At 45.0% G+C, this 12,996-nt stretch overlaps 1 protein-coding gene across 1 annotated transcript in view; it reads left to right on the top strand.

Moving 5' to 3' along the window:
* Window positions 1-4,323, top strand: part of AMPH (amphiphysin) — a 152,164-nt gene extending 147,841 nt beyond the window's left edge. The window contains exon 22 of the mRNA XM_014946158.1: window positions 3,112-4,323. Within this exon, the coding sequence (XP_014801644.1) occupies window positions 3,112-3,219 (108 nt within the window). The 3' untranslated portion in view covers window positions 3,220-4,323. The remainder of the gene's footprint in view (window positions 1-3,111) is intronic.
* The last annotated feature ends 8,673 nt before the right edge of the window (window positions 4,324-12,996 follow it).

Here is a 12,996-nt window from a genome sequence, read left to right as displayed (position 1 = left end):
CAGAGACTTAATCTGGAAGTTGACTTACAAATGGTACATTATGTTGCTATACATCATCTTGTCCCAATATTGCAGTAGAATTGATTACGTGGGCCCTAGGTGTTCAGAGCTTTCACACATGGATTTGGAGAAATAATAGAGAGCACAGAGACTGCACACAGATTGTGCTGGCCTATAGGCAAGGTGTAGGGAGGTGCTGCTACACGTGGGGCACGCCTCTGAAGCAAACTCTGCCTTCTGGCAGCCCAGACCTGCATCATACAACAGTTTAATTTCATTGAAGACATTTCATTTTGTTTCAACGGTGCGTTTCGAGTTGAGTTTTCAAATTCTTTTATTCCCCACCTTAAACTGAACTGCGGCGAAGTGAATTGATTTTTGGGCACTGCTTTAAAAGAGAAGACTGTGCTGCACCAGCCTCTTCGTGGGCATCTGCTGGTACCAGTAAGCACTGGTGAAAAGTCTCCCCTGGATTTAGGGTCTGAGAGATGGGGGACTGGATCCTGCCTAGTGAGGCAGCTGCGAGCACTGCCCTCAATGAAGAATATTTCTTAAAACAAGTCGAAATGCTAACACTCTAAGCACATATGAGTGCTGGGGGCTGTATTTGAAATTGGTTCAGTGGTTGATGCTGTCCAAAGGGAGGTAATAACCAGCGTTCCTCATCTCAGCTGAGCTTTATTTTAATGCAAGAGACAGGTAATTGTTTTTTGTGTTAAGTTTTTGGGTTGTTTTTTTTTTATTATTCCAGAAAAAAAGATATTTTTTTTCAACAGGGCGCTTTTCCCTTTTTATAGGGATAATTTCTGTTATCCTTACTAAAATCATGCTGCACTCTATCTCGTGGGCAGTTCAAGTAATTTTGTTACCGGTATTTTCAAAACAGGACACTGCTGTAAGGATAGCAAAATCTGCTCTCTGTCTTCAGTCTGGTTTTTCTTAGGATGTTAAGTATTAAATATGCTTTATCTTCGCTTGGTGAATCCACGAAGTATATTCTTGTCTTGTGGTGTGCATTGAAATTCCATTAGCATTAATTGGAGTAAATTGTGTGCAGTGATGGAGAAAATAAACCTTTATGTATTCATGTTTCTGAAACCATTCTGGTCATATCTTTATTACTCAGTACATATTTGCCCTTTGTGTTTAACATCACCATAAAGCTTAATCTCTTTGTCTTTTGCCAGGTACTTTGTTGATTTATATAGAGTCTTTTTATCTTTGCTACTCTATTCTCCTTCAAAATTGACCTGTCTAAACCCATAATTCTAATGTAGCTGGTACCATCAGCCTGTATTCCCAAAAAACAGTCCCACCCAGGGGCTTCAATTTTTCCATTAGTCTTGAGTTAAAGTTGTTATCCAGTGAAACTGTTAATTCCTTCATACGATCTACTCTGCCTGTGCTAGAAAGCTGTAGTTCCTCTTGCCTTCCTCTCAGATATTTCACATGCTTCAAAAACCAGTCACCCCAGTCACGTGTACCCAGGCAGTGCCATACCTAAGACATATCTGCTCTAATGAAGCTTATTTTGGGGCAAAGAGTCAGTCCACCACCAGATGCAGCCCCTCAGCAATCATGACCTGGTGGTGTATGTAATAATCCATTTGAATTACCTCCTTATGTGCTCTCTGTGCCATAATAACGTGGCAGCATTAGAAATTCCCTGGTCATTATGGCTTTGCTCTGGCTCCTCTTCTTAAAAGCACGGAGTTACCGAATTAGCGAGATGAGAACAGGTTGATAATATTTAAAAAATGCCACATTGATTTTAGAACAGGTTGATAATATTTAAAAAATGCCATGTTGATTTTATTCCAGGTAGAATTGCATCCCACCTAAGAGAACACTTCAATAAGAAAACTCTCTTTTGATTGCTTGGACTGTTGGTGATTTGTGTGCCATGGCTTTAGGTTTCCAGGGTTTTTTTGTGATTTTATTCCAGGTAGAATTGCATCCCACCTAAGAGAACACTTCAATAAGAAAACTCTCTTTTGATTGCTTGGACTGTTGGTGATTTGTGTGCCATGGCCAAGTTTTGGTTTAGGTTTCCAGGTGGTTTTTTTTTAAAAATAATTGCATATTACCTAAATTTGAGCTTCTGGATATAGAAATTCCAGAGATTGCAAGAACTGTTGTTTCTTCTGACAGCTGATACACGAACGAGAGAAAAGAACTCTCAGGAGGAAAAAAATTTGGATTCAAAACTATTTTTTCTTCCGTGTATGGTATTGTATAATGTTTCTGGCCCACTGCTGTGCTCTTAGTGTGCAAGTCTGCCAATATTATTGTGGCAACTTTGAAAAAGAGACCAACAACAGAGATTTGCACAGATGCAGATCTGGTTTAGTATTGGGTGATATGGAAGACTTGATTATCCAGTTTTGAGTTCAGCTATAGAAATAGAATAGAATATAGAATTTCCCAGGCCGGAAGGGACCTCCAAGGGTCATCTAGTCCGACCCCCCCGCAGTCAGCAGGGACACCCCCAACTAGACCAGGTTGCCCAGGGCCTCGTTGAGCCTCACCTTGAATATCTCCAGGGATGGGGCCTCAACCACCTCCCTGGGCAACCTGTTCCAGTGCTCCACCACCCTCACAGTGAAGAACCCCCTTCTAATCTCCAATCTAAATCTGTTCCCCTCCAGCTTGAAGCCATTGCCCCTCGTCCTGTCACTACAGGCCTTTCTAAACAGGTTCTCCCCAGCCTTCCTGTAGGCTCCCTTCAGGTACTGGAAGGCTGCTATTAGGTCTCCCCAGAGCCTCTTCTCCAGGCTGAACAACCCCTGCTCCCTCAGCCTGTCCTCGTAGCAGAGGTGCTCCATCCCCCTGATCATCCTTGTGGCCCTCCTCTGGACCCTCTCCATCAGGTCTATATCCTTCTTATATTGAGGGCTCCAGACCTGCACACAATACTCCAGGTGAGGTCTCACCAGAGCAGAGTAAAGCTAGGGGTTGGATGGGCTAAAGGCCATACAGTCTCACAAAACTGTGGCCTGGCAGAACAGAGAAAACCATCTGTGCAAAATCAGAGACTGCTCTTTAACTGAAGGACCAAATCTAGGGGGGGGAGACCCGAAGATTAAAGAGGTTCTGTCTTTTTCCTTGCAGGAGGCTGGCTGGTTGACAGGCATTAAGGAATGGGAGTGGCTTCAGTACAGAGATGCAAACACTTACAAAGGACTTTTCCCAGAGAACTTCACGCGCCACCTGGAGTAGTTCTCCTCTCAGGCAGCCGAACGCGGTACGAAGCTCAGCCCAGTAGGTTTTTAACCTCTTTGAAACACAGGAGCTCACCTTTTTGTAGTTTAAGCTGTTAATGGTTTACAGACTGGTGCCAGACAAAGCTTGTTGAAACATATCAAAATGAGCATGAATGCAAACAGTTAAGCTAGCGATTTCTGAAGCAGTACGTGAAAAAAAAAAAAAACAAAAAAAAAATTTCAAATAAAAAAAGAAATGTCCTTATTTGTTCACACGTATGTGGCAACAGGTTTGTTTGTGCTTTGTCAGAGCTATGGTGATCCTGTATTTGGTCCTTCCCCATGAAATCTGAAATTAGCCTCCTCAATACCAAAACCTTAACTTCTCTGCACTAAGTGTATTGTATTGAGTTGCACTGCAGAAGATTGAATTAGTTATCCTGTAGTAATGAGGTCAAACTATTATAAGTTTCATGTGTTAAAAAAAAGAAAATAATTAACTGCTGCAACGTTTTTCAATGTTATTTTTGGACATGCATAAGATATATATACACACACAGGAATTTCTATGTGTGTATATAAGTGCATATGGATATATATGCATTTTCACGACTCCATGGTAGTTCTCTGACTGTGTAGTACCATCAGTACATGCATTGCTCTTTCACTGTCTGGCATTACAGGAAACGGTTTTGTTCCAAAGCAAAACTAGCTGCTCCATTGCCAAAACATGATTCCAGTATCTGTGTTTGTAATGTGAAATTTTCATTCTGAGATGATGAATAACATCATGTTCAAAGCTGCTAAACCTTTGAGAAGGCATGGCTCGGTCTCCTCTCCCAGCTGCAGTAGTTACAATGAGATAATCTGGAGGGGGAGCTGTTATGATGCTAATCTATACTTTTTTATTTAATTGGCTGAATAAATTTAAAAAAAAAAAAGAAACAGAACTAATCTCTGAAGAAGAAATAAACACAATATATTTTCACTATATGTATTTATGCAGCATACCTTCACAGATCCTTTTAAAATAAGATATATAATGTATCCTGTATCAAAAAGTCATCTGTAACTTATGTTTTCCAGTGCTGTGTCATTAAAAATAAACCTTTGATCCAAAGAAGATGGTTCATCTGTGCTGCTTTTGAAGTTTCGCAACGCTGAAGTTCATGTGGTTTATAAGTTGTATTAGAGAATCTAATCTTAATTTAATATCTCTTTTTCCAAAGAAGCACAGCATAACAGGCACACCAGCTAAGGTCTTGCTCTCAACCCTAGAGGTGGCTGGAGCTCCAAAAGGTCCAAAAGGTCATCTCCTAGCCTGCTCCTCCAGTTCCAGACTGACCACAAGCTAATAGCTGTCCGCAAGCACCAAGGGAGCTTGGCTGTGCTTGACCTTCACTCAGCTGGAGATTGCTACCTCTCAGTCATTTTTCACTTGTGTGGAAAGAAAAGTTCTCCATGAGCCTGCTGCGTTGTGTTTGCTGGCGCATGGAAGTTGTAAATATTTAGGAACATCTATATTTTCCTAATGATTCAACTATTTCTCACAATGTTTTGCTTAGGGGCTCGTTTTGTGTGCAAATAATATCTGTTTCCACTCTGTTTCTAATTTGTCAGATGTCAGTTGAGGAAACAGATGAGGAGAATTTTTAATGTTATATTCTTAAAATCCCTTGCAGATTTCCATATGCTAAGATGATGGATGTTGAAGGAAGAACATTAATCAGTTAGCCAGAATGGTAATTTTCCTAATTTTCCCTTCTAACAGAAGGAGTTAATGAATAGAAATGTATTTATCATTTGAGGTTAACAACTCTTTCTTGTATTTGATCTCTTCTTACTCTATTTTTGTTAGACAATCATTTAACTCTCAGACACTTATGTCTTGTATTTGATCTCTTCTTACTCTATTTTCGTTAGACAACCTCTCAGATACTTTTATATCTGCAGGTCCTGAGATGAATCGTATAAAGTAAGTTCTCTGTGGTGCAGGTCCTGAGATGAATCGTATAAAGTAAATTCTGTGTCTGCAGAAGCTTATTCCAGGACAAGCAAGGGACATTCTCTCCAGTAGGTACTGTTGTTACATACCAGTGATACCTTCCCCCCTGGAGTTACATTAGCCCAGAATTATTTCTGCCTTTTGCCGAATTTTTTCTGATGAACACATCACATGGGGCTTGGCAAATGACTGAATTTCCTGCTTTCGGAGTGATTGTAAAACAACAACCCGTTGTATCTTGGTTTCTCTGAAGACTTATTTATGCCTTACACAGCACACACTACTAACCTTGTACAGCAGCCATAATTCCTAATTCTGCATAAAATAAACCCTTGAAAGGTTTAGGAACCCGGTCTCCTGATCCTGCAGGCTGATTACACATGGGAGTAAGACAAAAGAACTGAAGATGGAGGAACATCTCACGGGAGCAAATGAGTAAGTTGTGTATTTGCAGCCCATCTCTCTGGTTTACAACCTTTCGTGGATAATGAAAAAATGCATAAGCTGAATGATACTTCTGTCCCTTTCCTTCTCCTCCTCCTTCTCTCCCCACCTTGCTCCACCTCCCCCAGACCTCACATCTGGGTGCCACAAGAAGAGGGAGGGGAGGCTGGGGCGCGTGGTCCTGCTCAGATTGCGTGGCATTTGATTCCAGGATGCTCTGATTGCTGATGCCCTAATGCCAGAAAGACATGAAACAAATCACAGTCTTATTAAACTCCTGCTCCATGGAAAATTCCTGGTGTCTTGCGGACACGGGGGCAAAAGGCATCCAAAGAAAGTCACTGGGATGGGTTGGTTGGATAAATGGGGTTGTGGAAAGAACAGCCACTGGCTGTAGGAACAGTTTACAAGACTGTCCCCTCTCACACAGCTCTGTGCAGGCAGAGCACGAGCAACTGTTACAGCTGCAGCAGCCAGAAGTAGCCTCTGAAATGACACGGCTTGTTGCTTGAAGGAGAATATCAGATTTTATTGTTAGTTTTAAAAGCAGATTTCAAAGGTCTGTCTTTCTGTATTTAAAACACTAAGGTGACAGTTGATGAAAGGCCACCTGATAAGCCAGTTCCTGAGCTACAGAAAGTAGTTAGTGCAATTAATTAGGCACGGTCACATTTCTGAAAGCAGCTCAAAAGAGCAGGAGGGTGTTTTTTCTACCCAGCTGTGCTCATCGGTGTCACCGATGCGCTCTCTGGTGGAGAGACATCTGCTGCAGACAAGGGGACTGCAAAGGGCTTGAGAGAAGGGTCAGGGATGCTACCCAGCAGCCCCTTTGCTGCTCTTTTTAATTCCAGCTCTTTCTGGAGTAAAGAAATTCTGTTTAACTGGGAAGATGAATTTTAGGAAGTGGCATGTTCTCAGTCTGGGTTCGGAATTAGAGACGGTGGAGTGAGCTGTCTTTTTGGACCCAGTGTCACTCTAGATGAGTAGATGTATGGTGAGACAGGAATCTTTAAAAAGTGACTTTCTCAGATCTTTACCCATGTGATTTCAGCTCTGATGCTTGCTTTGTGTGTGCCGTGTCTCTGGCAGCATTTCGGACACGTCTGTGTTTGTCTTGTGTGGATGTCTTCACTCTGACTTGCTTGATCAGGGGAGAAGCATCATAGGAGGAAAACTGCAGCACTTTCCAGGTGGTGTCTCCAGTAACCGATAGGAAGACCTCATAATTAGTGTTAATTTGGCAAAGCTGAAATCACTTCAAAGGGAATTGTGCTGCCTCTTCAGATGCTTGGTAGCAGTTAAAGGAAACTTTAGAGAAAGAAAACACCCAGGCAGCAGTAGAAGTTACCACTCTGTGTGTAGACAGGACTTCTGCCCAGCCACAGGCACCAAATGTGATGCAGAGAATAATGAAGCAGCAGGGAGCCACCAGAAAGGGAATCTTCAGGAGTCAGTGAGACCCATGTCTGCTGACGAGGGTCAAGAGACGCGAAAGTCCTATCTGTCTTCAAGCTGGTTTCAGAGGAGAAAGCAAGCTGGGGTCTCTTTTGGTGCCACCAGAGCTTTGGTGCCAGCCAGGCTAACCCCAGGCCACTCATAGTGCCTCTATATTTGCCTAGACAGACTGCAGGTTATCATGGGACCAAGAGCATCAAAACACTGGAAAGGTAAGCAGTTATATACTTAAATTATTGCATTTCCAAAGTATGTGTAACAAAGGAGAAGGTAAATACACTCCAGGCTTCCTAGACTTCATTTATTTCAGCTTATTATTCATAAGAAAGCCAAATTCTCCATATATGTTTTAAAATGTAAACACATTGAGCTGCGATGGAAGGAAGAACCTGGCTGTGTGTCAGTGAATGAAGAAAACGTGTCATTTTGAGGAATAAACAGTGCAGGTTAAGGCAAAATTGCCAAATGAGAAGGTCATATAAAAGTTTCTCTCTCAGTGGCTAAAATCTGAGCGACTCCATACCTGACACGGTGCTGTGGCTCCCAAGGCCTCGTAGAGATGTAAATGAAGGTGGAAATGAGAAGGTCATATAAAAGTTTCTCTCTCAGTGGCTAAAATCTGAGCGACTCCATACCTGACACGGTGCTGTGGCTCCCAAGGCCTCGTAGAGATGTAAATGAAAGTGCAACTTGTCCATAGTCGTTGGCAGGGATTCAAAACACCCTATTTTAAGGCTATAAGGTGTTTTACAGGGGAGGCTGTATAAATGCTGAGGATCTTTGGGTGTCTCCTAGACCAAGAACGGGCATCACACAGTTGTCCACCTGCAGAGTAATTATGAAAATAAAAGTGGCCGATGCACAAGTGTTTTGCTTAAAAGTTTCCAGAGTAATGTGGGAATTCTCAGCACCTGCCCACACCTGTGGGGCTGCTGTAGAGGTGCATAGCACCCACACAGCTGCTCCAAGGGCACCTGAGGGTTTTACTCCTTTATGCCCAGCAGAGGGTGGGAGGTGCTGGAATTTTTACATTTACCAAATCGGCGCTGTCATTTGGATTGATCTCCAGCTCTGAGTTTATTGCATTCATATCTCTTATTGCCTGGCTCATACCTGCAAACTCACGGGGCACATTCAGTGCCAGAACAGCAGCAAAACCAGTTTTCTGTCTGCAGTAACCAGCTACTTCCACCTGCAGGCAAACGGAGAGAGGAAAGTACGTTATGGAGCTGCACCCTGAGTTATTACAGTGACATATCCCTGCATCTCATACACATTAAACCCAGAGTGGCTACGCAGGGGAAAATCCCCACCAGGTAACAAGATGCTCAGCTGATTCCATTCAAAGAGACACTGCTGGGCTAAGAGGACAAAATAATTTTAAATGCCACCTCTCCTTCAAATAATTTTATAGTCTACCTGTGTTTAAACAAATTGCTAAATTATTAACTGGAGCTGGGGGATGGGGGAGGGGATATTTTGAAAGAAAGCTCTAAAAAGGCTTTATTTTCTAGCTTCTTTGCACTACTTTGGCCTTATAAATCCAGTCTCTCTTGTCGTTTTCTTACTCGTCTCCTCCTTATAAATCCAGTTTCTCTTGTCGTTTTCTTACTTGTCTCCTCCTCTCTGCCTCTCTCTGTTCACCTGCCCACGGTTTGCTCTGGTTGCACTGAGATGACTGCCTCTCTCTGTTCACCTGCCCACGGTTTGCCCTGGTTGCACTGAGATGACTTGAAAACCTGCTTGACTTGTGGTCCGTAGGTGTTAGCAGTGTTTGACTTCCATCCAAAACAGCACCCATAAATGAGTGTTTGGTGTCTTTTAATGTCAGAGTGACCCATAAATGAGTGTTTGGTGTCTTTTAACATCGGAGTGCTCCAGACCAGCAAGCCAGTCCCTTGCAGAGAAGTCAGTCCTTGGTTGCCTGACACTGGGCTCTGGAGGCTCCAAAAATACTGCCCAAGCCACCTCTCCCCTCAATGGAGTCCTCGAACCATTGAAGGAGGTAGAGAGCGGAGACACATAGAGATAACCCCAGTAAGTCAAATATTCCACCATTTTCCTCTACTGCCTGCTCAGCTTAGGTCTGGGAAATAGCACACAAACTCATAGTATTCCTACCTTTTGGTTTGACCCTTTTCTGAGAGGTCTAGGGGTGAAAAAAATGTACTTCCAGGAAATGTGAGGTGAGGGTTCCTAGGCAGGTCTGCTCACTGCAGGGCTTCTGGCCAAATGGACCTATTCCATAAGCTCTTCCCCCGCCCCATCTTTTTCCTGGGATAAGGAAGAGCCCCCACATGGTTTCCCATCGTTATATTCCACCATTTTCCTCTACTGCCTGCTCGGCTCAGGTCTGGGAAACAGCACACAAACTCATAGTTTTCCTACCTTTTTTGGTTTGACCCTTTTCTGAGAGGTCTAAGGGTGAAAAAAATGTACTTCCAGGAAATGTGAGGTGAGGGTTCCTAGGCAGGTCTGCTCACTGCAGGGCTTCTGGCCAAATGGACCTATTCCATAAGCTCTTCCCCCGCCCCATCTTTTTCCTGGGATAAGGAAGAGCCCCCACATGGTTTCCCATCGTTGTCATAAGGTTTCCTTGAGGAGAAGTAGGTGAGTTCAAGCTGGGAATGGATGAAGGAGGCATCCTCTTTGTCCATAGGAGGCAAGGACGAAGTCCAGTAGTGCTATGTTGGGGGTCAGAAGGGAAATGAAAGCAGCAGCCTCTTTGTGTGCTCCTTGTCTGGCTTTCAAGGCAACACAATGCACAGTCTTTATGCTTTGAAAGCTGTTTCAGTCCCTGATTTACCAAATGGGAATTAATCTGATATTTTATCTGGGTTTTTTCCCCCCCTTCCAATACCAAACACTTTGTAGGGCTCTCTTTTGGTGGCAGGAGGCACCCCCACACCTTCACAGGCTTTCACACCATGACGAGGTGACCCCGCAGCCCCCCTCTCAGCCCTGCTGTGTGACCACGTCCCCTCTCTTTTGCTGTCAAAGCCTGAAACTTTATTCCCATAGGCTTCAAGCAACAGCAGCTGGTGAGTCTCCTTGTTTTCTTATCAGAGGGTTTAGGACTTTGTCTCTCCTCTTGCTTTTTCAGCCCTAGACTACTCCTTGCCTGGGTGCACACGATGCTGCTAGCCCTTGAGGAGCAGCAGCAGGGGCACGGAAGCCTCCTGGAAGGCTCCTCAGCTTGTCTCTTTCCCTGTAAGTACACATTTCATGGAATCACAGAATTGTCAGGGTTGGAAGGGACCTCTAGAGACCATCCAGTCCAACTCCCCTGCCAAAGCAGGGTTGCCCAGAGCACATCACTCAGGAGCATCCAGGTGGGGCTTGAAGATCTCCAGAGAAGGGGACTCCACGACCTCCCTGGGCAGCCTCTTCCAGGGCTCTGCCACCCTCACCCCAAAGAAGTTCTTCCTCAGATTGGAGTGGAACTTCCCATGGTCCAGCTTGTGCCCGTTGCCCCTCGTCCTGTCACTGGGAACCACTGAAAAGAGTCCGGCTCCATCCTCCTACAACCCACCCTTTAGGAACTTGTAAACACAGATAAGGTCTCTTCTCCAGACTAAATTTCTTTCCATATCCTCAGCCTTCTCTTCTCCAGACTAAATTTCTTTCCGTGTTTTTTAATGTTTTCAAAGGTCCTGGTCATTGTTTATATAGGGCTATGTGTCTTATGCCCTGCAAGTGAATTTCCAGAGAGCAGAAATTGCTCTACTGTGCAGAAACAAGGGAACAGAAGAGAAAGTTTCAGTCCACGGGGGGTCAGAGAAGTAGGGATGCACAGGAAGCTCCTGCAGGGATTCCCCAAGGCATCAGCACAGCAGGAACTCCTCAGCGAGTGAAAGACATTGGTGTGAGGCCTCTCTCCTCTGTACATCAGGGATGTGCTCCCCAGAGAGAGATTCCCTCCCGTGAAGCCCAGCTGCACAGACTCACCCTAGGGATGGACATTGTTGCACCAGGCCTGCTATGGCCTCTCCATGGCTGCTTTCTCCTCCCTTCCCAGGTGTGCTGGGGGCCATTAGCCTGGAGCAGGAGCCTCTTACAAACCAAGCACACAAGGAGAGCAATGCTGAAGTCTCTTGCAAGGTGATGGTCAGAGATGACCTGCATCCATCAGCACTGAGTCCTCCCAGAGAAGGCCCCAGAGAAGCGGCTCCACCTCCATCCCTCTCTCTGACCTCACTGAGGGAATGGCCATTCTCATAGAAAAAAAAAAGCCCTGTCTCTACGTGAGAAGACACTTGTGTCCTGCTAGGATTTGAGCAGGACGAGGAAGGCTGTGGGTGCTGCTTCAGTGCCGTGTGGTAGCGAGCACCAAGCCATGAGCCTCTCCCAGTCTGCAAAACCTACCCACCAGAGATGGTTTGTGGGGTGTTTCCTGCCAGGCTTCCTTCCCATCAGCCCTGGCCATTAGGCTCTCCACAGGAACCAGTGTAGAGTTCCCCTTTCCCTTCTCCTTCCCTTCTCCTTCCCTCCCAATGAGTCGAATCACGGTGAGCCTGAAATGCCAAGGGCTTCTTCAGCTCCAAAACCACTCTGAAGGACACGCAGCACAAAGGTTACAAGCAGGAACAGGATTTTTATCATCTCTGAATGAAATCTCTTGCAGAGCAGATGCTCACAAGCACCAAAACACCAGCTCTCACTCCAGAATCGCCGACGACAGACACAGTCAGGTGGGAGAAAACAGCCTTTTATGGGGGACAGACATGGGGTGCGGGAGCCCAGGAGCTGCAGGGGTTCAGCCACTGGCAGGAAATCAGCACCTATGATGCCAGAGTCAAAAAACCCTGAGGAAGCCCCAAAGGCAGGAAGAGGCAGGACTTGCTTCCCCTTTCGTTGGGAGACACCCTTGGCAAGGAGGTGGTTCCAGCCCAGAAGAGAGAGCTGTTACAGGGAGCAAGAACAAGTCCTGTAAGACTGTAAAACACATTAATCAGGGACAAACAGTAAATTATCTGTTGGCACCTCAGCTTTTAAAGCTTTGAATTGCAAACAAAAAGAACCCTTCTCTCCCAGATTATTAATAAATATTTCACTAGGAGGTTTCTTGTACCTTCTTTCAGGACTTCTCATAGCAAACAGAAACACAGCTTTGAGACACACAGTTCTTGCTCTCCACAGATGGCCCCTCCCACCTCTACTCCCACACCTGCAGAGGAAAGGCATCTCACAGGTATCCAGAAGAAAAGGTCTCATGCCAGAAATGTCAGGACTTCTCATAGCAAACAGAAACACAGTTTTGAGACACACAGTTCTTGCTCTCAACAGACGGCCCCTCCTACCTCTACTCCCACACCTGCAGAGGAAAGGCATCTCACAGGTATCCAGAAGAAAAGGTCTCATGCCAGAAATGAAAGGCACCTTTCCTTCCACTTGTTTCCAGCACCGTGAACATTTCACGAACATCTGTGGTCGTGCTCTGATAAATCCATCACACCATGATACAGCACTGCCTCCCTAAGCCCCTGCACCATGAAGCCTGTGCTGCTGGCTAGAGGCAGGCTCCCGTTTCTGCAGGACAGCCAACACATTATTTGTTTCCTTGTCTTGGTCCTCCTTCCCCTCCAGAAGAACCTTCAGGAAAATTAATGGATACAGTGACAACTCCAAACAGGTTACGCCACACACATAGTAAGATTAGAGCAGAGCAAGAGTTGTACCAACTTGGAGTTAAGCTTATTCAGCTGGAGGAATCATAGAATAGAGTCATAGAATCGTCCAGGTTGGAAGGGACCTTTCAGATCATCCAGTCCAACCATCGACCTCACTCTGATAAAACCCATCACTAACCCATGTCTCTAAGCACTATGGCAACCCGGCTTTTAAATCCCTCCAGGGATGGGGCCTCAACCCCTTCCCTGGGCAGCCCAG

The sequence above is a fragment of the Calidris pugnax genome, unplaced genomic scaffold, assembly GCF_001431845.1.
Source record: "Calidris pugnax isolate Ruff unplaced genomic scaffold, ASM143184v1 scaffold151, whole genome shotgun sequence".
NCBI lineage: Eukaryota > Metazoa > Chordata > Aves > Charadriiformes > Scolopacidae > Calidris > Calidris pugnax.
This window is presented reverse-complemented; position numbering and strand designations above follow the sequence as displayed.